This window comes from Chenopodium album, chromosome 7, assembly GCF_948465745.1.
Source record: "Chenopodium album chromosome 7, dcCheAlbu1.1, whole genome shotgun sequence".
Lineage (NCBI taxonomy): Eukaryota > Viridiplantae > Streptophyta > Magnoliopsida > Caryophyllales > Amaranthaceae > Chenopodium > Chenopodium album.
In genome coordinates this window covers 62,885,897-62,913,894 of record NC_137840.1, presented here as the reverse complement: position 1 = coordinate 62,913,894, position 27,998 = coordinate 62,885,897, and the positions used below count along the sequence as shown (strand labels likewise).

General features: G+C 32.9%; 1 protein-coding gene across 1 annotated transcript; it reads right to left on the bottom strand.

The window, feature by feature from the left end:
* Positions 1-5: 5 nt before the first annotated feature.
* Positions 6-13,979, bottom strand: LOC145639148 (transcription factor VIP1-like). Its single transcript, XM_081690311.1, has 4 exons — positions 13,202-13,979; positions 6,671-6,803; positions 736-820; positions 6-580 (listed from the first exon to the last, which is right to left on the bottom strand). Exons 1-4 carry the CDS (start codon positions 13,810-13,812, stop codon positions 237-239), a joined length of 1,173 nt encoding a protein of 390 aa, XP_081546437.1. The 5' UTR covers positions 13,813-13,979; the 3' UTR covers positions 6-236.
* Between the last annotated feature and the right edge of the window lie 14,019 nt (positions 13,980-27,998).

Below are 27,998 nucleotides of genomic sequence, written 5' to 3'. Positions count from 1 at the left end.
CGGAATAATCAAATTTGGTTCATGTTAGCCGACCCCACTTTTGGGATTAAGGCTTTGATTGATTGATTGAATTTTACAACAATAACGAAATGTGGGTCTACGACAGACTACGACTCTACGAGTATCGAAACTGTGGGTCTATGACAAACTACAAGTACAGAAAATGTTGGTCTACAACAATTATATTTACAGCAAGATCAACTTTCTAGAAGAAAGTCAAAACTTCATGAATCACCTTAACCCTTGTGATTGAATTCCATGAAGTTCGGCTTCAGATCCTTATGAGCACTCAGGTTGTTGCCAGCTCCTTGATCAGGCATTTGGAACTGCTGCTGCTGCTGCTGCTGCTGTTGTTGTTGCTGCTGCTGCTGTTGTTGTTGCTGGAGTATCTGAGCTTGCTGCTGGAGTATCTGAGAATGCTGTGGCTGGTTCTGCTGGCCACCGAAGGATGGTGCATTCTGCAAATGTGTTGGAAATTGAGCATACCGCCCCCTGCCAGCAGATATGTTGATGCCTGATAGATTTTGCCCAGTCGCTATCCTCAGTCTCTGAACTTCTGCCCTTAATGCTTCATTTAGAGCTGCGAGGCCAACAAAGACAAAGCAGGGGGAAGGGATGATCAATAAAACTCATAAAATTTGTCTAAATAAATGGTAACAAATAACTAAGTTACATTTAATACCAAAGTGCATATACAAATACAAGGTTTTTCTTCCTAAGGAAACAGATATATACCATCTCTCAGTTGCGCTTGTTGCTCCAAAGCCTGCAGACGTAATTTTAGTTCCTTGTTCTCGACGCTCAATCCTGAAGTATCTCTCTACACGAAAAAGACATAGTTAGCCTAGGTGGAGTATTACAATAAAAAAAAAAATCGCATAGTGAACTTTAACAAATCTGCCAAAGGATTCAAAACTTCTTCATGAATCTATATGCATGTTTAGTAGTTAACAAAGTATTGATTACATGCTAGAGAGATTTTGCTGCATGCTTCATAAAATTTAGAACCTGGTTTTAAAGCTAGAGTGCCAAAGGGTTCTTCCAAAGAGCCCAAGCTTACTCAAAGGTAAGAAAATTTTCAGTTCCTTTTCAAGATTATGAAAAGGCCTTCAGCCCTTTATGCCAACTACAGATCCATTTTTTGAATGGGAAACATTTTCCAGGAAAAGAATTTTCCATGGAAATTAATTTAAAAGGGAAAACCTAACTATTAAAATAGTTTTCCGTTGTTTGTCCTTGAGAAGTTCTACAGAGGAAATGGATGGGAGGAGAGGATAGAGACCTTTGGAAAAGGAAAATGAGAGTGTATAAAGGGATGTCAGGAGTAGGGAAGGAATTGTGGCATTCCATCCTTTCAACCGGAAAAGGTTTTCCATTCCACCTTTGGAAAATCACTATCCTCCCCCTTACAAACCAAACAACTGAAGCTTGAAAATGTTTTCCGTCAAAATATACAAAGCCTACATGTAATGTCCATTAGATATAGGGCCTCAATCCCCCATATCACAAATAATTTTGGCCCATGGAGGCTCCATTTGGTTTGACGAAAAACATTTCATTGAAACAATGGACAACATATTTTCAAAGAAAATTCCAATTGCAATTTAGTTTTCCTTTGTCGCTAACAAGAAAAGTTACAAAATAATGAAATAGGAGAGAAATGGTATGGATGAGAGGAAAGTAAAATGGAAGTAAGGAGGGAGGAAAATGAGGCTTCCTTTCTTTTGTAAAGGAAAATGTTATCCACCATTTGGAAAACTGTATTTCACCCCTTTATAAACCAAACAAAGGCTAATGAGGGAAAATGGGAAATCATGTTCCGTGAAACACTTTACATCAACCAAACACATCCGGAGTTAAACTATATTGCAGGAAACAGGAACACAAACAGGAGAAGGTGAAATGCAGTTGGGAAAAAAAAAAATCGATAATCATGAGAATACAAACTGGAATAATTTACAGTTTTTTTTTTCCAAGAAACCTTAAATCTTTAATCTATAATTAGTAATACATATAACAAAGGTATATGAGTTAGTTTACTTATTATTAAGGAAAAAAGGAAATAAAAAATCCAACCTTTACACTTTCTTCCCAAATAAACCCAACCTTTATTCTATTCCTAAAAAATCCAACCTTTATACCCCCCCCCCCTTCATCTAAACGTCCATTATCTGTTGCCAACCGGTTTTTTTTAAATTAGATGCCACATGTCAGCAATTAATAGGTCAATTATTTTTTAATTATTAAAAAAAATAATTAAAAGAAATAAAAAAATAAAAAAAAATAAAACAGAAAACCCAACCCACCCTCCCTCCTTCCCTGACCACCCCATCCCCACCGCCCACCGGAAAACCCACCCCCTTCCTCTAAACTATCCAGCAGCCCCAAAAATTTCCGGCAGCCACGTCTTCCCCTCCCTCATCTGACCAGCCCCGCCCCATTATATCATAATAAAAATTTCCGGCAACCTCCATGATTTATTTTTTTTTTTCAATTTTCTCCATCCTCCATTAAATCCGGCCACCATTCCTCACCACCTCCCCACCGCCCACCGGAAAACCCACCCTCTTCCTCTAAACTATCCAGCAGCCCCAAAAATTTCCGGCAGCCACGTCTTCCCCTCCCTCATCTGACCAGCCCCGCCTCATTATATCATAGTAAAAATTTCCGGCAACCTCCATGATTTATTTTTTTTTCAATTTTCTCCATCCTCCATGAAATCCGGCCACCATTGCTCACCACCTTCCTTTCCGACCATCCTCCCCTAACCCTCCCTTTCCATTCACCCTGCTTTTCCGTCCAAACCCAGCTCGCACCACTGCCCAACTCCGTTTCCACCCTCCATTTCAGCAGCCCCGCAAACCGCAACCACCGACTCCAAACCGCCCAGCCACCAACAATCACGGCCGGCCAACAGTAGCAGCCTGAAATCCCAAACCAACCACCAATTAGGCTGTTTCCGTACTTGCTCCAACCCACACCAATTACCAACCGACCACCGCAACAATACCAAACCTCAACCCGCACCACCAATCGATCATCCACCATCAATTGAAACCCGCAGTGTCCAAAGGCAAAGGCAGCCGCAACTACCGACTCCAAACCACCACTTACCTCACGTAACAATTCTTCTCTTTCTTCTCTGACAACCACTGCCGATCTTGGTTGTGGCTGCGAATTGGGTGGGTTCGGGTTTTGGATTTTGGTGGTGGTGACTGGGTTACGAGATATGGTGTTGGTGCGAGTTGTTTAGGGTAGTTATGGTGGGATTTCGTTTCATGGTGGTGGTGAGAGTGGTTACGGGATGGATTGTGGTGGTAAGAGAGTGGTTGACTGGTGTTGGTGGCGTATTGGTGGTGTTGGTGGCATACTAGGGTTGTTTCCGTTTTTGAGGAGAGAGTAGAGAGAAAGTGGAGTGAGAAAGGAAATTGAGAAAATTAAAAAAAAAATCTTTTTAACTTGTTTATCGGGTTAAATGTCAAATGGATCTGTTGGAGAAGGTGAGGTATAAAGGTTGGATTTTTTAGGAATAAAATGAAGGTTGGATTTTTTTGGAAAGAAAGTGCAAAGATTGGATTTTTTATTTCCATTTTTCCTGTTATTAAAGATTGTTACTTAATAGAAAGGATATTGAAACCTAGAAAATCGTGAGGTGAAAGACATTGCTAGTCAAGATAAGAAGTGGCTTGCCTTGATTCTCTTTCAAAATTTGACATTTATGACAATTTCAATGAGCCAAAGCTATCAGAGATTCGACTGTTCACTTCTTCACCTTTCCATCTCTATCACCCCAACACCCCTTCCCCCCCAACCCACAATAGTTTTTTGCTCTCTGACTAGAAAAAGAAAAGAGTGATGACAAAAACAGAGATATGCCATAGAGATATCTATATTTTGGTACTCTCAAGCAAGTAAACATCAGCATCACTTCAGCAGGCACACCCCATTGTTTTTAGTTACATTGGACTGAAAGACACCACATTGAAACCCTACTAATAACAGGGGGCAGGATTTTCATACCATAAGGCATACTACAAGCATCTGTAGCTGTTATTTATTACAGAATTAAATTCCAGCTTGGGTAATGTTCAACCATTACAAGAAATTTTGAGTTCAATGTCGTGCAATGATTTAAAAGGTTTTGCCTTTTTCATTTTTTTTTTCATTGTATTACTTTTTCATGATGAAAGAGTATTTTTAGCTCAAAAAATTCTTAAAAGTAAAATATAATAGTGGTGTCAAAAACAACAGTTGAAGGAGAGTCAAGACTGGAACATGAACTAACATAGGAGATGCATCACAGCTCAATAAATTGGAGTATGTTCCAATTAAGGTTGTGGATTGACTTCTAAATAAATCAAATTATAATTACCCCAGCATAAAGCATTTTCTACAATCCATTCAGCAGGTTTCTGAGGTGATAATCACTTTAAATTTACATATATCCTTAGTTGTTACACGGCTGATTAAAACAATATAGTCTTCATAAATGTCTCAAATAACCGGGTTTACAGTAAGTTACTGTGTAGCGGAAGAAAAAGGAAAAATATGGGTAATTTTTGTAACACTATGGGTAACATTTGATAGTTTATGGATAGCTTTTGATAGTTTAAGGTAATTTTGTGAGAATAAAAGTAACTGGGTAATATGGGTAACTTTTGATAGTAATTTTGAGAGAATAAAAGTACCTGGTGTAATAAGAGTAACTTTCATGAGACTAAGGGTAATTTTTGTGATAATACGGATAACTTTTGGTGTACAATAACTGGATGTACATTAAATTTACTATACACCTGATGCATGCAAATTTTTTTGAATAATCTTTCTAGCTACAACATAACCCGAACAGAAGTCAAATAAACCCAACAAAATAAAATCAAAAATTAAAAAAAAAAAAAAAAAAACCTGACTTAGAGGCCAAAACTCATAGACTAGCATTAGGTAAGCAACCAATAACGATCTTGCTAACAAGCGCCCCGGGGCGTTAGATAAAGATAAATTATATTGGTTAAACTGGTATTAAGTTGGGAATTCATGACAAAATCACGCGTCGTTCCGTGTAATTAATGTTAATTTTACTCTAATATTTGCACTTTAATTCTCTTATCTAACGCCCCGGGAGCGCTCATTAGCTTTTGCCAAAAGCTATGACGTTTCATAAAAATAAAAAAAATAAAAAAAAAAAGGAACCAAAGCTACTATACTGCCATACAGACCGAAACTATTCTGTTACATTCTCACATATAAGGTTACTTTGGAAGATATATTGAAACTTTGCGACTACTATGGGATTTCTTAAAACATAAGGGTTATCTTAGGAAAACAAAGTTCATACTATCTCCGTTTCATATTATTTGCAATGATTTGACATAAAGTACAGAGGAAAAATGTCTAATCGTTGCAAATAATATGAAACGGAGGTAGTAGTTACCATGTAATACTTCCTCCATTCTATTAATATTGCAACAATGGACTTTTTGCACTATTCATCACTCTTGTTTGACCATATAATATGATTTACACATTAAGTAAAATATAGTCATGTGGGATCTTGTTGGATTCGTCGCATAAAATACTTTCACAATATAACTTTTTATAATTTTTACTCTTACACAATTATAGATATTTAGCATATAAAATGTGCTTTGGGATGTGTAATTTCATCCTTGCAGCAATAGTAATAGAACGGAGGAAGTATATTTATAATAGAAAATACTTTGTAAATACTATTGTAGGTCCAATTAATGTTTCCAATAATTCTGACACAAACATCTAGACAGCTTCTATTAACAGAAAATGCTCAATTCTTTTTTACTAGCAACCATGCTGTAAACGAAACTACAAAGGCCCTGCTCTCCTGGATATAATCATAATATTCAGTAACAGCCAATCAGAGAAATCATTTTGAAAAATTTTATAGGTCAAAATAATTTTACTCAATAAAAGTTGGTTTTAATCACTGGACAACTCCACATGTGATTAGCACTTGAGAAGTAGAGAATAAGCAAAAACCAGTCTTAATCAGTAAAGTCAATCATAAATAGCACCCAAGAAATAATAATAAAAAAACAGTCAATAAGTCTCATCAACAAAATCATTTCAGTTTGGTAAAATAGAGCACAGAACAGGATTTAAAGTTATATACAGTATCATGCACTGTCTGCATGCCAGTAAATGGCATCAGCGATAAGCCATTGGTAGATAGGAAATAGGATGACAAGATTTCCAAACATTAAAGGTGTTTGATAAATTAGTAGTCTACTTTGCATAGGTTTTTGTACAGCTACAAAGTGCTAATAAATAAAAGTTAATTTATCGAAAAGCATTTCTGATACAAGAAAATGGAGAAGGTCACAAATTGATTTATTTAAACATTCAAATTAGCATATCAACTTGATCAAAATTTCAAACAACATATTTAATGCCATTGAAATGATCAAACAGCAACTCTTTTGACGCCAAAATGACTTTGGTTGTGACAATCATGGGAGGGATAACATGTCAAACAGAGAGGACTTAGACCAACTAAAGAGAAAACAACACATGAATGCCAAGCAGGGAGTAGAGAAATCGTCAACAAAGAAAAAGACAACAAGATGATGCACCCATCATAAGGGATTGAATCATGAAGAAATCCAAACAGAGGTCCAAAGTGATTTGTTGTACTTACCTGCATCAATGTAACTTGTGCAGAGAGGGTAGTTGCTTCTGTCTGCAGCGTTTGTACCCTCCTCTCCAACTCACCAGTGTATCTTATCTTTCTTTCCTTTGATCTTGCTGCAGATTGTCTGTTTGCAAGAATCCTGTAAAAATAATAAAAAGGATCAGCCAAGGGGTAAGATTGAACAAAAGGACAACTTTACACAAAATTACACAGCGACAATTGTTGAATGTGTTGAAAAATGATTCTATATTAATTAGGCCACAGGGAAATTAGCTAGAAAATAATTTGATTATAAAGAAAAAAGAGAATTTATGCCAAAAAGTAAGGACATTAATTAGCACAAACCTAAGCAAGAGTACAAAGTAAAGATAATAGTTACAATCTGAAACTATGGTCATTCTTTTTCTAGTATTATAAGGTATTCTTTTTTTTACACATTAAACAACTATTCCATATCAAAGCATTCAATCCAGCACTAAAGCGATCACCACAAATATATACTATCACCACCATCTTCTACAAAAGTTCAAATACAGTTAACATGCATCAGATTTACCCCTATAAACAAAAGTAGGGGTGAAAATTTGGTTTTCGATTTAGATTTGGCACAATTTTATACAATCTGAATACCCACCAACTTTAATCCAATCCGGCTTAAAATAAGGTCATTTGGTTCCAATTCAAAAATCCAAATTTATATTATCACTTCACTTTCTTATTATTTTATTATTATTTTTTCAATTAATTTGTTGAGCAAAGGCCACTAGACCTTATATTGTAATATAAGAGTTTTATAATGTATATACATACTGACCCTAACAAGCCCAAACATTGACGGTTATCCTTATCCAATCAACATTTTTTAAATTTTAACGTGGACTAATTAGTCAATCGATAACAGTCAGTTAGGCAGTTAGGCTATTTTGGATCCTAAGATTTCAATTTCCAAACACTTGCAATCTAATCCAAATATTCAATCTAATCCATGTTAGAAAAATAATCCAATCCGAATAAGCAAAATTCAGGTTGGATTGAATTGGACTTTAGATTAAATCCTTATTATGTTCACCCCTAAGCAAAACATAGGTATGTAGGGCAGTCATATCCACCACTGTTCATCACATATCGCTGTCAGCTATATCCACCCACTTACCACTACTATCACCATCATCTGTACACCACAACTATCCCACCACACCTTCCCTTACTACCACCAGCCTCACCCGCATTCCACCAAACTATGAAAATCATCACAGTTAAAATAAAATAAAATTAGTTTTGGACAACTGAACAAAACAAAAGAATAACACATATTAATATATAGATCTACGGATTGGCAGGACTTACAAGAATTTCAAATCAGCAGACAAAGAAACTAAAACTTACCACATTTTTCCAGATAACGACACTAATGAGTGAGAAGAGAGAGAAAGCGTGTTTGCCTCCGGATTAGCTGTCACGTTGGAGAAAGGGACAGGAAGGGGGCTGGTGATAGGTGAGGAGATGAGTTAAAAGGAAGAGAGAGAAAGAAGGTTTATTAGGGGATGGTAATATTGAAGAAGGGAGAAGGTAGGTGGGGTTAAATAAGTCATTAGGACTTAGGAGGTTCAGTTATAAAATAAGGGTAAGGATGTCATTTCGTAGGGTTTTATCAATAAGGGTTGTAAAAAAAACTATTTCAAAACAGCCAAAAAACGGAAGTGAAACAGCCATTAGAGAACAATAGGGGGAGTGAGTTTCTGGTTGCCACTTAGTTGACACAGAATGACCTTAAAGGATAAATATACAGTAGAACTTTATTCAGGGAACAAGTCCCCTTCATCTCACACCCTCAAACAAGATTTGGGAATTAATCAAGGATAAATTAGCTACTTCAGCTACTTTAAGCACTCCCATAGCCATAGGATACTTTACAATTCCTTTGAAAACCACTAACCAGATTTAAAGATATTATTTTGATGGATATGTAGCATGTAGTTTTTTTTTTTTTTTTTTTTTGAGAAGTAGCATGTAGTTTTATAATACGTAATTTTTTAAATTATACTAACAAATAGTTTAAGACATAGCAATCAAAGGGTTTTTCCTTTTTTTTTCTTTTTTTTTTTTTTTTTTTTTTTTTTGTGATAGAGGGAGCATATACATATAATTATCGGGAACTATTTAATTGCGTAAAATGACCAATACTCGCAAAATAAGTTAATTTATCTAATTGTGAGCTTACGGGGTAAGCAATAATCAATATAGTACTCCCTTTATTTCACAATAACCGTAATGCTTTCACCGACGCACATGTCAATGCACAACTTTGCTTTTTTTTCTTTCTTTCTTTTTTTTTTTTTTTTTTTAAAATGCATCAATTGATATTGCACGGAGTTTTAGGAGAGTAAATTATATACCGTTATATTATGAGTGGATAAATAATTTATCATAGTAAAAGTAAAATGAGGACCAAAGAGAAAATACGTGAGAGAGAAGATTTAATTATTACTTCCTCCGTTCTATTAATATTGCAACAATGGACTTTTTACACTATTCATTACTCTTGTTTGACCATATAATACGAGTTATACGTTAAGCAAAATATAGTCAAGTGGGATCTGGTTGGATTCGTCTCATAAAATACTTTCACAATATTAATTTTTTATAATTTTCACTCTTACACAATTATAGATATTTAGCATATAAAATGTGTTTTGGGATGCGTAATTTCCTCCTTGTTGCAATATTAACAGAACGGAGGAAGTATTTAAGTGGGCCTATCAGAGATAGAATTTATAATATAATTCGAGTGAGGTTTAGAATAACAAAGAGAAATGATAAAATATAGTATGAAGTTATAGAAGTGATGCATATAAAAAAAAAACACCTATAAAAAGGAGGTGATGCATTTTAACAAAAAAAAAAAAAACAAAGCGAGTATATAACATCAAGTATAGTGCAAAAGTCAAAGTGTTCCAATTATTACGAAACGGAGGGAGTAGTTGAAGTCTTTTAATTGACTTAAAGTGAAGGAATAAAGAAGAGGAGATGGAGCAATAGAAAGATGGGCCACGGGCTTTACATGGAATTTGAGATGCTTTACTTATTGTCCAGCTCTCACCATTATTTCACTTAACTTTTTCCCTTTTTTGGAAAATTTGGTGAAATGAATTTTACTGTATTATTAAATGGTTTTAATTTAATAGAAAGCACATTACTTCCTTTTTTAAAAAAAATAACTATAAAAAATACAGAAACAAAATTAATACCTCCTCCGTTTTTTTATTATTGCACCATAGGAATCGATTACAAATATTTTGGTAGTGGAAAAAAGTAAGAGAGAGAAAGGTAAAAAATACAAAATTGCTCATGTGACATATTGATAAACTAAAAAGTAAGTGTGAAAAAACAAGGGAATGTTGGGTATTTGTAGTGTGAACACAAATAATTTTTTTCCTAAAGAGGAAATGGTGCAATATTTGTGAAACTTCCTAAAAAGGCAAGTGGTGCAATAATAAAAGAACGGATGAAGTATAAATTTGAAAGTAAACAACTAAACATTAATTTTTTTTTTTAAAAGGTACACTATCTTTTAATTATATTAATATTCTTAATGGTCATTTAATGTTTGGAGGAAATTTGTTTCAATTATTCTATAGCAGTACAATATACATCATATTTATATAAACTCACCGGATAATAAAAAATAAATAAATAAATAAATAAAGAAAAAAATTGTGTAAGATGCCTTTATTGGCTTACACAAGATGTGGCTAATACTATCTATGATCGTAAATATTCTTCACAGATATTTTATGCACACTTATTAAGAAAAGAAGAGTGTTGAAATGAAATAACGTAGGCAAAAGGTAAGTGGGCATATGTGGGTCCTTTTGTATAACGTAATGGGTTAAATACGTTACAATTCGTAACAAAAAATATATAATCAATAACATAATACTAAAACAGACACCAGGAATGACACGTGTAGTTTTTAACCTCCAAAAATGTTCCTTCCTTTTTTGATAAAATCTTCTTAGTATAATATAAATATCATAATATATTATTCCAAATCCTTTATATGTATGTTTTGATAGTAAATATATACCTTTAAAGTTATTATTTAATTTCTACTTTGTATGACAAATCTTTAATACACCATATTTCATTCCTTCAAGTGATTAATATATTTCAAATAAAGTAATTTTATAACAATATTAAAATGATGAATCTATTAAAAATAATAGATTCGTATTACATAAATTATTGTTATTGTTATTATTAAAATTAAACAGGAATTTTGTTTTGTTTTTTTTTTAATTTTTTTTTATAATTCTTTAATTGATTTCTCGCCTAATTTTAATGCAAATAGCCTAACAAAATGAAAAGAGTTTAACAACATAGCGCAACATTATAAATACTTTATCTATGCATGTAATCGTATACAAAAATTTGATTGATTAATTAAAATTTCATTCTTTTTATTTGTATCAACAATATTTTCATATCTTATCATATTTTAGTTAAAAATTTGACCAAATATCAAATCGAGGTTATTATTCTTGCCCATTAAGGGTCTATTCACTTTTACTGAAGGAGCTGAACCGAATTGAATAAAGCTGAAATGAATATTTTATGAGAGAAGGAAATTATGAACTAAACTGAACGAACTGATTAAAGATGAACTGAACTGAAATGAAGCTGAGTGAGCAGGATAGTTTTAAACACTTATTTAGTAAATAAAAAGAAAATTGATACTAATTTATCATTGAATTTTTAAAACATACATATGGTCTAACATGTAGTTTTAATATACTTATTTGTCTAATTGACTCTTTCCTTATATTTCATGTTTCATATCATTATACATACAAAATAAGAATATAATAAATATATTATAGTTTTTGTTTACCTATGTTATTTTCATTATAATTATTTTTCTTTTATTGAATAAAAGTAGTTAAATTACTGTGCATGGCACAGGACCTAATCTAGTAAATAAATATATTAAAAACAGAAGAAATTATGAAAAATGCAAAGAACATTACAGAATAGAAGTAGAATTTCATCCCACTTTTAATAGCAATCGTATGACTGCTAAACAAGGCTTTTAATGAAAAAACCGCTAGTCAAATCAACTAATACAATTAGCTACCAGCAAAGTAGCAAACTAATGATTGAGGCACGTACATATATTGGAAAAAGATAGATGTTATACTCCTCACTACTTGTTAGATTCGGTTTTTGGTAAATAGAGTTTCACAAGGAAACTTAAGCTTCCTAAGCTTTCCGCCGTACTATTACATTTGTATATGGTTAAAGACCTCTAGATTATCTCTCTTAGCCGACATCTTCATAAACATTTTAGGAAATTACCTAGATTTAGAATAATACTTAAGAGATCTCACAAGATTCATTTTTTATATTCCAAATTCAAGGAGACATTTTCTAGGTCATAAACTCATTATAAGTCTCACATGTACGTGATACACTACCTTTGAAAGGCAGAAAGTTTATTAACAGATACTTCTTCGACACTAAGTTGAAAACTATCCTCCTATGGTGTAAGTGTGTAACACTCTTGTGGGCAAGTCAACTTCCTCCTCCACAACCCCATAATTTATCCTTAAGAAACAGCTTATTTATTACTTCACAGTTTTTGTCTGGTAGTTTGTCCTTAAGAAAGTTGGCTGTGCACTGTAATTTCTTTGTTGAAAAAGCCATTAAATGTTCTTTAAACATTCAAAATCTCTCCAACCTGAGCCATTCTCTGCCAATTCATCCAGTCTTGTCCCCAAAATGCATTACTATTCAACCAAAAAACCTCATCCAAACTCTACTCAATTCGTGCACAAAATTGCATCCCACATATAACAGATAATCAACAGCCTTACTCACACTCTATCAAAAGTAATACATATCATAAGTCATAACACCAAAGACTGTGGCACCCTAAACATAAATATCATTAAACTAAATCAATTTGACATGGTAGTTCTATCTCCAGCCAAACCAGAAAATAATTTCTTTCCAAAACAAAAAGATATCATATTTCCTTAAGGTTAAACCACAAACAACTGAACCAATAATGAATAATCAAATTCCAGCGAAAAACTATAATCGGAATGAAAATCATACACATTAAATTAAAACCAAAATATTATACTCAATATCAGAACATTCAACATCAAATATGCTTCTTTATCCTTAAACATATATGGTAAAGAATCCATTTAGCTCCCCCAAAGACATCCATTCTACCATTCGAGCTCAAAATCCATAACTCCAAACTCTATTCCATTCACTGCCAACTCATTTCATCCTATCCGACATTCTACCGCAAACAATACTATGACATCTTATATTAAGACAATTAAACCACACAATTTTTCGACGAAATTAATACTCGGATTTCAAGGATCAATTAAACACAAATTCAACTTAGGTTTTATATAATACCAACAAAAAAAACCCAACAATCAAACAAAAATACAAGACTAATACAAAAAATCAAGGCGAAAAAAATGCAGAAATCGAAACAAAAGGATAGAATTAAACCGTTTAGCGCGCTTAGGATCAATCAAAGCAAGCTCAGCAAGTCTCTCAGGAGGCATAGCCTTCTTGATTCCATCCACCATCATAGACTCTCCTTCAAACATCATAGAACTCGAAGCGCCATCCATCGAACTCGTTCTTCGATGCATCCCGACTTTCCTCTCACCATTCCCACCACCTTCCCCGCTAAACCTCCTATCACCGCCGCCGCCGCCGCCAACACCACCGAACGACAAACCATCAAAGAAATCCGCATCAACGGACAAACTCCGAAGGTGCGGAGCCACAGGGGGCTGGATAGCAGCTCTAGAAGAAGTAGAAGATGACCGATTATCGCCGCTTGATTCGTCGGACTTCGACGAATCAACGGCCATTGGTAGAGCACCAGAACCAGCACCAATACCAGCACCAACCCCGCCTTGAGGCGAAGGCGGGATGTCTAAAGAAGAGAGGTTGAAATTCTCAATGTCGAAGAGGAAGTCATCGTCTTCGTCGCCGGAAAATCGGAAAGTGGTGTCTGAAAGTGCCCGGCGGTGAAGCGGAACACCCCGGTGTTGTGGCGGAGCAGAGTCCGATTCGATTTTGGGAAGGTTCGAGTAATTATGAGGGTTCATTACGGCGGCGGCGACAAAAACGGCGTCGTTTTGTCGTTTGCCGGCGAAAAATGGAATTGATTATGCTAGTGAAAATAGGGAGAAAGAGAGAATTTAGGAGAGAGAATGAAAGGGGTTGGACTTTTAGAGAGAGAAAATGTGAGTGAAAGAAAGAAGAGAGTGAAACAAGGGAGAATTTATATGAAGATGCTACAGCTAATGTGTGTTGTACAAGTGTGATGGAAATGGGAGTAATTATTGGATTAAGGATTTTTTAGATATTTAATTAGATGAAGTGTTTAATTATGTTTTTTTTTTTTTTTTAATTTGGTTTTATTTTATGAGGTTACTTTTGGTTTTGAGGAATATTAAGGTCAATGAATCATGATATAAGTTATGGTTTGGTAAGTGTCTAGTAGAGTAATAGGTAGTTAGGTATGTACCTTTGTTTTGAAGGATTAAGGAGGAGCATCTAAATTAGGTGTAGTACAATGTCTTTGTACATGTACTTAAAGTAAGGGAAAAGGATATAATAATGTTGTGGAAAGTTAAGGTAGAAAAGAGAATAGTTGAAAGTGTTGTCTTGGTTAACAAGGAATAAGTAAAGGACTAGAGGATAAGGTACAAAATGAGGGTTAAGTACGATTGGTTGTTTGACATGGTTGTGATCGGTTTGATCAGTAATGTGAAAAGAGAGCAACGAGGGAGAGTTAGATAATGAGTTTGTGTATATGAATTCTCTTTTCTTTGAGAGGTGTGAGAATTACGTATGACATTCCTTTCTTGAAGACATGATTTTATCAGTATAACTAGGTTAGGTTTCGTGCCATGCATGTTAATTTTAAAAAACTAATGACTTTTGTATGTTATGTTAATACCTATTGAATGCTGAAAAATAGCAATTGTGACTAGAAAAAAAAAATCACAATATGAATAATCAACATAGCAAGTATTACTGAAGTATTCATAGAGTATTAATTGATTAAAATTTTAATCATAAATTATTCAAGAAAATAGTAACAATTAATAGTGTCATTTGTTGATTTAGTGTTCACACTAGTATAGTTCCCGTGCGATGCACGGTTTAAAAATAAAAATTTTAATTTCATAAAAACGAAACAAAAATAATTCAATTAGTAAAAATCGACATATTTACATTAACAAATTAATTATTAAAATTCTATTCACCAATCACCACAATAATGGTCAATATATTTTTTACGTTATGTGATATGAAAATTATTTTATTGCTGTTATTTTATTCCTTTTCATTTTTTATATTGTTATTTTATTGATTAAAAATGAATAAAATATGCACTACACAAGCTAAGGAAAGTCGTTTCCTGTTACCCGTAGTCTATAGAGGAATTCAAAACTAAAATTTTATCGTCATATTAATCGGTTTAATAGTTATGCAATATAATATCTATTTACCCATTATAATCACCAATTCTATAGACATAATTTTATCATTATGCAGTATACAAGCTAAGTACCCTTATATCTTATCTACCTGTACATATTTTGTCTAAGCATTGTGCTAAAAAAATACATAACAGTCGCACAACCTAAAACTGAGTGAATATACAACACAAATATGTATGTATAGATCGATATTGATAAATAATATATGAATTAGCTAGTAATAACAAAAAATTTTATATGCGGCCTGTAGTACCATACGGCAGGGGTTACTTGAGTTTCTCGGTCAGGGATTACTTAAGTTTTCAGGGTTACTTGAGTTTCTTGGCCAAGGGTTACTCGAGTTTCTCGGTCAAGGGTTACTCGAGTCACAATTTTTTAAGTGCGGCCTGACCGAGAAACTCGAGTAAGCCCTGATTGAGAAACTTGTGTAACCCCTGACTGAGTAACCTTTAACTGAGAAAATCCCTCGAGTAACCCTTTTTCGAACCCCTTAAGTAACCCTTTTCCGAACCCCTAATCGAGTAACTCAAGTAACCTCTGACCAAGTAACTCGAGTAACTCCTGACTGAAAAACTCAAGTAAGTCCTGACCGAGTAACTCAAATAACCCTTGACTTAAAAACTCAAGTAACCCCTGATCGAGTAACCTTGACGGAAAAACTTAAGTAACCCCTAAAAAAAAAAAAAAAAAAAAAAAAAAAAAAAAAAAAAAAAAAACTCGAGAAACTCCTACCACATGGTGTGGCTTGTTGCACCAAAAATTGCTATAGTAATAATGGACTTATTTACATTAACAAATTAATTAGTAAAGTATTCACTAACAATAATGGCTAATACAAATATTAAGGAATGTGATATGAATAGTAATTTGTCATTTGTATTTCTTATATTTTACTTCTTTTTTATTTTTTATATTGTTATTTAATTAATTGAAAAACGAATAAGTTGTGAAAAAAAAAAACGAATAAATTATTATGTTCTATTAAAGAAAAGTTATTTTCTATCTCCTGTGGAGGGAATTAACACTAAAATTTTCTTGTCATATTAACCGGTTTAGGGTAGGTTTTATTCACCTAATTTGAACTTTTCTCTTTTAATTATTAGACCTTAACATCTTATTAAAACTTATTCTAGTTGTAATTTGTACTTGGGTAACCTTTATTAAAACTTATTAAAACTTATTCTAGTTGTAATTTGTACTTGGGTAACCTTTATTAAAACTTATTAAAACTAAATTGAATATATCTGAACTTAATTGAACTTATTACGCTTAAAATAAGTGAAAATAAAGTGAACAAAACAGACCCTGATAGTTGTACAACCTAATATCTATTTTACCCATCATATTTACCAAATCTTTTTTTTTTTTTTTTTGTTTTTGAAGAATACTAAATCTTTATTGACACAATAAGAACCTTATATCTTACCTACATATATACTTTCCTAAGCTTTGTGCCAAAAACTTTTACATAGTAGTCGTACGATAACCAATTGATTGAATATACAACATAAATATATAGATGTAGATCAATATTGAAAACTAACATTTGAATAAAAGATACGGAGTATTTATTACTTGTAAGATTTATATGAATGAAAGACATAATTCATCATCAACTAATCAATCATGTTGGTAATGTATTTTTTTATGACCTGTATTCTTATAAATATGAATGAATAAAAAAATTATAGCATATAGGTATGAATAAATTATATAAAATTAAAATATGATGAAAATTCAATGATTATAAAAATGATAATAATCTTCATATATTAGATACGGAGTAATATTTAATTATTAATTATAGAATTGTATGGAATATCTAATAGTTATCATGTATGCATAAATATTTGGAATTCATTTGCAATATTTAGAATCAATCAAATTTATTTTTAAATCTATAAAATTTATATATTAAAAATTAACCAAAAATATTATGTAATATATTATGAAAATTTTACATATAATATTACAGATATAAGATAAGCGAGTCATAAAATGACACTTGTTAGCTCTCATTGATCCACTTGTCATAAATTTTGGCATAAATTTTTCTTATTTAATACTTCTTATATAGTACTACAAATATAAGATATAAATCGAACACTTAAAATTACCCGACCTTGCCGAAGGCGACTCAAACACTCAAAATTGACACCTCTAAGATCCACATTGATTCGCTTGTCATAATTTTTTGGCACAATTTTTGCTAACAATTAACTCATCTTCTTTGCAAAATGATTAATAAGTAATTAGCATTTATTTATCATATAATCTCAAAATATCCAAAGTCATATATTTAATCGATCATTATTTATCTCATAGTGTTTGGAGGAAAAAAAAAAAAAAAAACACTCAGCTCAATTCCTTAAACAGTCGTTTAACGCAACTACTTAGTAAAGAATTAAGAAGAATATCATACATTAATAATACTCTGAAACATGAATAGATGATATGCATTAAGTCATATACAAAATTCAGATATAAATAGAGTAATATTTTTATTTTCAATTATTTACCATAATTGAATTTTGTTACTTTATCTTTTGTGCTTCATATATATATATATATATATATATATATATATATATATATATATATATATATATATATATATATATATATATATATATATATATATATATATATATATATATATATATATATATTATTGTTTACTATATTAAGAGAAGCGAATCAGAGACAGACATTTGGCAGCTCCACATTGATCCGCTTCTCTTTTAGTATAGTATATAGATAGATAGATAGATTTCATTTTTGTAGTAGCTTTCATTGCATAATTTTTAAAAATCAAGAAAAAAAAACATATAATCTTGTTGGCAGCGACATTTGGCAGCTCCACATTGATCCGCTTCTCTTTTAGTATAGTATATAGATAGATAGATAGATTTCATTTTTGTAGTAGCTTTCATTGCATAATTTTTAAAAATCAAGAAAAAAAAACATATAATCTTGTTGGAATAAACATATGTAGTACATAATTTTTCTAACTAAAAGCCCATACCAATTATGTTAAGATTTTTTTTTTTTTTGCTTAAGTTTATAATTGTTAATATGTTTTATTTTAGAAAGATACATCGAATCTTCTACTATATTTTGTATGTAATATTACTTTGTATATGTAAAATGATTTGTTTCTTAATTAGAATTTTTTTTTCCAAAAAAAAAACAACTAAGGACACACCAGGAGATGACATGTGTCATTCCTAGTGTGTCTTTTTTTTTTTTTTTTTTAGGAAAGTGTGTCTTTTAGTATATAGAGCTATATTTTGTACATAATATTGCTTTGTATACGTAAAATGATTTGTTTCTTAATTATAATTTTTTTCCCAAAACAAAAAAAAAAAACAACAACTAAGAACACACCAGGAGATGACACGCGTCATTCCTGGTGCGTCTTTTAGTATATAGAGTTATATTTTGTACGTAATATTACTTTGTATATGTGAAATAATTGTTTCTTAATTAGAATTTTTTTCCAAAAAAAAGAAAACCAACAAATAAAGACACACCAGGAGATGAGACACATATCATTCCTGGTGTGTCTTTTAGTATATAGAGTTATTTTTAAATTAACAACCTTAGAATTTGATAGATGCTTATGTTTTATCATGGAAGTGTGAAAAATTAGACACAAATGTCAATAAAGATACTTTGTTGGGGCTATTTTTGACTAGTTAACCAATTTGTACTGATTTAGGAGTTATAAAAAGGGTATTATAATTCCCTATATGTAATTGATTAACGAGTTTATCGTGTACGAAGACAATATTGGTGGTGATTCTTCTTGATGTTACAAGAGAATGTGAATAGTTTAAGAGACTATAGAGCTTAGCTTGAGGGTAATGTGGTGATTGATAATGATGTTCATGCTCCAAAAAAGGATAATGAGTACTTCGTATGAGAATGTTGCTTCACTAGATGAAAACCAGGCAACTAGCACAATTATGATAAATTCTTAATTAATTGGTAAAGAACTAATTAAGTTAGACTTGGATTTTGTTGGAGGTACGAAAAATAACCCTTAGAATTGACTAGCTAGGTGTATGCTTCAGTTTGTTTTTTTTTTTTTTTTTACAAAGGATACAAACTATTACATATTAATACTAAAACAAATAGAGTGAACTGCTGCTTCTCCTGCAATTTGTTGAGCTCTGTAGACGCGCTGACGATCCGCCTTATGAATACTACAAACCCGGAAGCGCGAACCAAGTTGAAAAATTCTTCGAATAAGCCATTTATAAGCGATGTTACCTAACCCCTCCCCACGAAGCAAGGTGACAAGATTGTAAGAATCAGTAAAAACCGTAAGAAACAGAAACCCTCAATCAAAAGCCCATTGAAGCCCATACAAGCAGGCCAACGCCTCCACATGTAAAGGAGAGGAGCAAACCCCGTAGTTACTACCACCACTGATCCGATCATCCAGTGGGTCATCATTATCCAAGCACCATCCCATTCCAGCTTGTTGAGAATCTTTGAACCAAGAACCATCTATTTGAAGAGAAAGTAAAGGCCAAGCCGAGTAATGAGAGCATTATCTAGGAAAGTTAGCATTATCTAGGAAAGTTAATTACCCTGTCCAAGACCAATCAAATTAAAGTTATTTAAATTGGAGACTAATATAATCATATTAGCGGTATAAAAGATTTTTTAAAAAAGGAATTTTCGTGTTAGAAACTACTTAATAAAACTTAGATTTTGTGAGAAACTACCTAATAAAAAAATGTTATAAGAAACTATCTAATAAAAGTTAAAATGTTACACTTTGTTAATTTAAATGGAAAGTTCAAACTATATATAATCAATAAATTATTATCAAATTCAATCTAAAAATAATTTTTTGTTTCATTTGTTCAACTTTGACACTTAAATTAAAAATTGATGAGGACCAAAGGCCTTATTGGAAAGATGTTGATCCACTTCACTTTGGATTTACATACCTAATACGAATTTTCAATTTGGATTGGATTTTGAATAACCCTAACAATGAGCGAGGGTTATGAGCGATATGTGTATTGTGTATTATACATCATGTTATTTTATTTGAAAATGATATTAGATTCAAATGTTGATTTCTACTAACACGTAAGATAAATGTATTAAGGGCCTGTTCACATTTATTGAAATGAGCTGAACTTAACTTAACTGATTGGAGCTGAACTGAACTGAATTGAGCTGAAATGAATATTTTATGAGAGAGGGAAATTAGGAGCTGAATTGAACTGAATTGTACTGAACTGATTGAAGCTGAACTGAACTGATTGGAGCTGAACTGAACAGAACTGAAATTAAGTAAATATAAACAGGCTCTAAGTCTCTTAATTTCACATCATGTTGAAGCAATTGAACTACATTACATGTTTATTGTAATTAATGGTTTTTTTTTTCACAAATGATGATTTCTAACAACACTTTAGTAAATGTAAACTGTGAGTATGCCCAAAAATTACCAACGTTTAGGGCATGATCACATTTACTTAATTTCAATTCAATTCAGCTCAGTTTAGTTCAGCTACAATCAGTTTAGTTCAACTCCAATTAATTTAGTTTAGTTTAACTCCTAGTTTCTCTCTCTCATAAAATATTGTTCAGCTCCAATCAATTCAGTTCAGCTCAATTCAATAAATGTGAACAGGTCCTTAGCTTGACCCTTGGAATATTCGTTGGTTATTAGTTGTTTTTTTCTTGTAGTGATGGTACATTAACAATACACAAGAACAAACATTATATTCTTCAAAGGAAAAAAATTGTATTTGTTAAACATGTACGAAGAATTTATTCTATCTTGGTCAGCAATTTGATATCTTGTATTATTGCAAGTTTTTTCCCATGATATTAAGGGGAGAAGAACTATATTTGAAGAAAATTTTGTATCGGTGTTAATTAACAAATTAAACTATTGATCCTTGCTTGATTAAAGCTTTGATTTGTTTGAAATTGTATATAATTAGGGTAAAAAGAACTCAAACAAGGACTTATTATTTAAAATCTATCACTCCATACCCATAATTTATTTGTAATCTGCGAATCAATGCGACCTAAGGGTCTGTTCTCATAAGTTTATTTTCAGTTCAGTTTAGCTCAATTTAGTCCAGTTCAGCCCAATTTAGTTCAACTCAACTCCTTATTTCTTTCTCTTATAAAATATTCATTTCGGTTCAGTTCAGTTGATTTCAGTCTATTAGAACAGGCCATAATAACAGGAGGTAAAGATCAACACCAAATCAAATTCCATTTCTGAAATTGATGGATCTTAAGATCTAGCGTACTTTAATAGAGTATTTGTGAACTTAACATTCACGAAAAAAAAAACCAAGGGCATGTTCACTTCAGCTTAATTTCAATTCAATTCAGTTCAGTTTAGCTCCGATCAGTAGTTCAGTTCAGCTCCTAATTTCCCTCTCTCATAAAATATTCATTTCAGCTCAGTTTAGTTCAGTTCAATTCAGCTCAGCTCCAATCAGTTCAGTTCAACTCAATTTAGCTCAATTCAGTAAATGTAAACAGGCCCCAAATAGAAGTGAAAAATATTTATTATTTTCAATTTAATCGCGTTTATTAATTGGGAAAGAAAACCAATGATGGAAAAGTTCATGGAGTATAAATATCTAGAAAAATGCTCCCTTCATGTAACAAGTTTAACATTTGTTTTTTCCGGCTGAAATTCATAAAAGTTTGATAAACTACAACTATACAAAATAATTAAGCAACGTCATACGAGTCTTGTTAGCTTCGTCTCGACGTGTAAATATAACACATAATTAAGAGTAGTTATATGTTCTTTTATTAAACTTAGCCAAAGGAATACTAAATTTATATATTATATTAGGCACCATTGTTCTTCTATTAACTTATTCTCGCTAAACTTATACCAATATCATGTTTATTGAGTTTAAATAATTTTTATCGATTAAATCATATTTTTACTACACTAGTAGAAAAATTGCAATAGGCAGCCCCCATATGGCACCGGTTCAGGCTAAACCGGTGGCCAAAACCGCTCTAGAAATGGGCAGGATTTTAGAACATGAGAAAAGGCACCGGTTTGGCCTAAACCGGTGCCAAAAATAAAAAAGGCACCGGTTTGAACCGGTGCCCTTGTTAGATTTTTTAAAAAAAAAACTGGTCAACTTATATTCCTAACCCTAGAGAACTCAGCTTCATTCTCCTTCTTATTAGCTGCCTCTCTCCTCCTTCTCTCTCCTCTCTTCTCTATCATCTTCCTTCTCGATCTCTCCGACCACAATGCGCGAAACCTCAGATCTCTTCTCTATTGTCCTCCTTCTCTGTCCGATCTCGTTCTCCTCTTCTTTCCCCCCTCTTCTCCGACCTTTCTTCTCCCTTCTGTCTTTTGCCCACCACCGCTACTAACCACCGCCGCCACCTACTGTTTCTGGGTTTATTATTCGAGGTAAGGGTTTACTAACCACCGCCGCCACCTGCATGTTTCTGGGTTTAATATTCGAGGTAAGGGTTTATGGGTTTGATTATTTTTGGTAAATGCCTTGATTTTTTTTGGTTTGATTGTTGTAATATTGTTCGAAATTGATGGGTTTAATTGATTTTTGAATTTTCTGGGATGATTTTGAATTTTTTTTGCGTTGAATTGATTTTCGAAATTGATTTTTCTGGGTTCTGAGTTTAATTGATTTCGAAAATTTTGGGAATAATTTTAATTGATTTTTCTAGGTTCTGAGTTTAATTGATTTTGAAAATTTTGGGAATAATTTTAATTGATTTTTCTGGGTTCTGAGTTTAATTGATTTCGAAATTGATTTTGAATTTTTTTTTCGTTTAATTGATTTTCGAAATTGATTTTCTGGGTTCTGAGTTTAATTGATTTCGAAAATTTTGCATTTAATTGATTTCGAAAATTTTGTGGTTAATTGTGTTTCGATTTTTTTGCGTTTTGTTTGGTTATTTATTTATTAAATTATTTTGATTTTTGAGTTCGTACATGATTCATGAGTTTTATGATTTTTTTTTTTTTTTTGCATTTTTTTTGTGAGTTTTATTGATTTCTGGGTTTTAATTGATGCAGGTGTTAATTGATGCACAACGATTCAAGACTTTGATTTTGGAATATTGTTTTTGATGTTGTAATTTTTATTTGTATTTTTCAATATCAATTTAACGTTGAATTTTATTGTATGATTATAATTCATTGTATTTTTTTTATTTTTTTTTTGTATTGTACAATAACAGTTTAATATATTGATATACTCCATTTCATTGTCTTTTGCACTTGTTCTAATTTATATTTTGATGTTCTAATTTATTTTAGTTGATTTAAAGGCAAAAAAAAAAAAAAAAATATTTTGGGCAGTTTTGGCACCGGTTAACCGGTGCCTAAACCAATGAAATAAATATTTTACTTCATTTTTGGCACCGGTTAACCGGTGCCTAATTGGATATATGGCACCGGTTTTGAACCGGTGCTATAAAGGGGGTATTTGGCACCCCCCACATAGGCAGCGGTTCAAACCGGTGCCTTAGACCGGGTTTGAACCGCTGCCAAACCACTTTTTCACCTAGTGCTAGTTCTTTATTCGGCTTTTTCACCATATACTACCCCTGAGTTTTTTTTACCTTAATTCACCATATACCACCAAAAAATTTCAAATTTACCATACAACCTTCAGTTTCACAAAAAAAACACTACATGCCCTTTTCGTTAACTCAGTTAGTCCTTAACGTTAATTGTGCCACATGGCAACTTTGAATTAGTTCTGATTAATATTATTTATTTAAGGAAAAATTGCCTAGAATAATTCGACCTTTGCCTTATCCGCCAAAATAATCCGACCTTTTGATTATTTTTTAATAATTCGACCTTTGATACTAATCCTCTTTAAATGGTCCCAAGTGACCTAATACCGGTCGAGTAGGTAAATTTTTTAAATATAATTTTAATTTACACGTGTCACAACGTGATTGGTCAAAAAATAACTTTTAATTTAAATTTTATTTTAAAAAAAATATAATTACTATTTAACATTAGTTGCATAACTTTAATAATCAGAATAGTTTTTAAAAACAGTAATTAAAAATTTAAACCACAACCAGCCACAACCACCTCCCTGCACCACCATTGTCCGGCCATCCCAGACCACATCCTTGGTGCGCCCACCACATCACCGCCACGCCCAAAACACAGCCCCGCCGTGCCCAGAATATCGTCCCAAACCGGCCGTTAGCCAACCCCATTTCGTCGCCTCTAATTAAACCACCACATCCATTATCGAAATGAAGGATTGTGAAGGAGATGGGGCCGAAATCGATCGTGGGGAAGGGGATAGGGCCAAAAAAGGAATAGGGGAGTGGGAAGGGCCAGAAATTGGCGGGTAAAGGGGAGGGAGTTCGGGATCGCGACGGGGAACGAAGGGTTTTTTTAGGCTTGTTGGTGGTTCAAGTGAAGGGGATTCGACGATTCAAGGGGGAGAGGGTTTATGGTCGGCGCGGCTCTCCAACGCCGAGGGCAAGGCACGGGGTCGGACTGGTGGACGGTGGTGTAGTTGGCGACTGGGCGGCCGTAGAAGATGATTGGGCTAGTGGGGGTGATTAGTTAATTTTTTTACTTTTTTAATTAATTAAGTATAATGTTTTTTATTTTGTCTTTTACAAAAATAAATATTTTTTTTTATTTTTATTTTTTAAACCAATCAGCTGTGGACACATGTCATGTAACTTGGTATAACAATTTAAATGACCAGTGAGATCATTTAAAGCAGATTAGTATTAAAGGTTGGATTATTAAAAAATAATCAAAAGGTGGGATTATTTTGGGAGGACGAGACAAAGGTCGGATTATTCTGGGCAATTTTTCCTTTATTTAATTAATTAAATTTAGAGAAAATTATTTTATAAAACAAAAACACCACCAACTTAGCCACCGCCAGCTAGCCCTGACCCCCAGCTAGCCAGCCCTGATCGACGACCATCCCCCCTCTCCAGGGCGAAACACCAACCCAAGCTACCACCTTAGCCGAAAACCCAGCCACTACCTTAGCCGAATTCCTCCACCACCACCTTAGTCGAATTCCCTTCTCCCTCTGCGCCTTGACCCAAAAAACCCCTCCCCGCCCTTCCACCTTACTTGAAAACCCCAGCCTTCACCCTAAAACCTTGTCATCGCTGCCCAAACTGTCGAAAACCAGCACCTCCGAAACCCTAAAACACGAAAATTGTAACCCTAGATTTTGGTTTTAGGGTTTCAGTGTACATGGTGGTTCAGTGGGGTGGAGATGGCACCGGGAGGGGCAAATTCCGTTCGCTGGTGTGCGAAAGGGGGTTTAGGCGTCAGCCGGTGGTTAGAGGAGGGTTTTTTTTAGGGAAATGGGGGGGTTTTTAGGGTGCATGCATGGTGGTTCAAGGGAAGGGGAAGAGCGTTGTCGGGGGTTTTGGTCGGATTCTGTGCTAGAACGAGGCATCTGGTCATTAATGAATAGTTGGGGGACGGGGGTTGTTGGGTTTTTTTTTAATTTTTTGATAATTAATCAAATAATTTAAAAGGAAACCAATTACATGTTTTCACGTGTCATTATTAGCCTTAATGACTAATGGTGTTAACATCCGTTAGTCACTAATGGCATGTTGTGACATTTTATAAAACTGAAGGTTATATGGTGAAATTGAAATATTTTTTTGTGGTATATGGTGAATTAAGTTAAAACTCAGAGGTACATGGTTAAAAAGTCGATTCTTAATTACGTTTGATTATTGAAGTTACTACCTTTTACTATGAACTATATTAGAATTTATTTTTACCGAATGAACTTAATTTTGCTGAACTTAAATTATTATTAAAACTAAAATTCTAATTATGTTAATTGATTAATCATCATATAAGTAAAAATTAGAATTAATATATTTTTTTGTTTTTCTACATATCAACAATATTAGAGTAAGGAGGATGATGGTGGGAAAATAAAATATTTTAATTTCATTTTAATAGGGGTAAAGGCCATTGGCATTAATTACTTTTTAATTGCTCATTCTAAAAAATCTAGAATATCCTCTTCTTAATAAATTAGCTTATCTGTACAGAAATGTGAGTTAATAATCCAAATTGATCTTCTTTGATTTGATGTGATTTTTTTCTATGTAATTGGTTTAATTTGATCTTTGCCTATTTTAAAATATTATGTCCTATTTTGAAAGTTATGTCCTATTTTGAAAGATTATGCATTAAAAAAAATAAAAATAAAAAAAACCATTTTGATATTTAATGATTTTAGATTTATTTTTCATCTTATTTTGGTAAATAATTCATTTGAGTTGATCCTCATTGATTTTAGTTGCTTATGTTGACTTATAAGGATAAAGAGAAGGTATTGGGTACGGGTAGACGCATGAACTGTTTGGTGGGGAGGCTTAGCTAATACATTTTACTTGTTGGCTGACATGTTTCATGTGTTGCTGATATGTTTCATTTGTTGGCTGATATGATTTTTGTGTTGGCTAATATATTCCTTTAATTTGTTGGCTGAATTTTTTTTACCCTTTTGTTGGCTAATATTAGACATCATTTGGCTTATATGTTTCTTTAGTTGGCTGATATATTTATTTTGTTGGCTGATATGTATATTTAATTGTTAGCTTGTATGTTTTATTTTATTGGCTGATATATTTATTTTGTTGGCTTATCTGTTACTTTTGTTTGTTGATTTCATCCTTTTGTTGGCTGATATGTTTCATTTGTTGGCTGTTATGTTCCTTTTGTTGACTTATTTGTACATTTTGTTTGCTGATTTCATCCTTTTGTTGGCTAATATGCTTCTTTTGTTGATTGATGTGTTCCGTATCTTGGCTGATAAGTACCTTTTGTTGGTTGATATTTTACTCTTATTGGCAGACATATTATTTTTGTTGGCTAAAAGGTTTCTTGTGTTGACTGATATCATACATTAAATGGCTGATATGTATATATTTGATATGATGGCTGATATGAATTATTTGTTAGCTTTTTTTTTTTTTTTTGGTGCACACGAGGGGCAAGCCCCAAAAGAGAAAGTAAAAAACCTTAGAACAAGACTAAAAATAGAAAATGCAGAAAGGAAAGACAAACAAAACGAAAAACAAAAATAAAACTAAACTAGGCTGCTAAGATCAGCAACACCAAGCAGCCCTTTATTGTCCTTCAAGAAGCATCGGTTGGAACCATCCTAGCTCTTGTAACTCCCCTCAAGTCCTCCAATAAAACGGTTCGAAGATCCTCCGGGACCGCCTCAAAGATGACTATTTTTTCAGTAGCCGTTACTCCAAAATTAGCTAACCAATCAGCAGCCCGATTAGCCTCTCTGTAGCAATGACTAATTGTAAGTTCCCAATCACGTTTAGAAATCAAGGACTTACATTTACGTAACAAATGAATATAAGGAGAGTTGGAGGGGATAGGATCCACCAACATACGAACAATAACTTCTGAGTCAACCGTAACTTGAATTTTTCGATGACCTCCATTCCAAGCTAAGGCAAGACCCCTCATGACCGCAAGCAAGTGTTCGAACAAATACCACAATTTGCAGCAAAACATTCAAATAGCTCACCTCGATGTCCCCTAATTATGCCTCCTGCCCCTGCTGGACCTGGATTTCCTCGAGAAGCCCCATCCGTATTCAATCTAACCCAGTTCTCACGAGGAGCAATCCAACGAAGCAATACTTTAGTCCTCTTTCTCTTCTTCAGATTAGTGCTTATTATATCTTTCTCGAAGGCTCTATTAATGTCACCAACTCTAGCCATTATGAAGCTACATT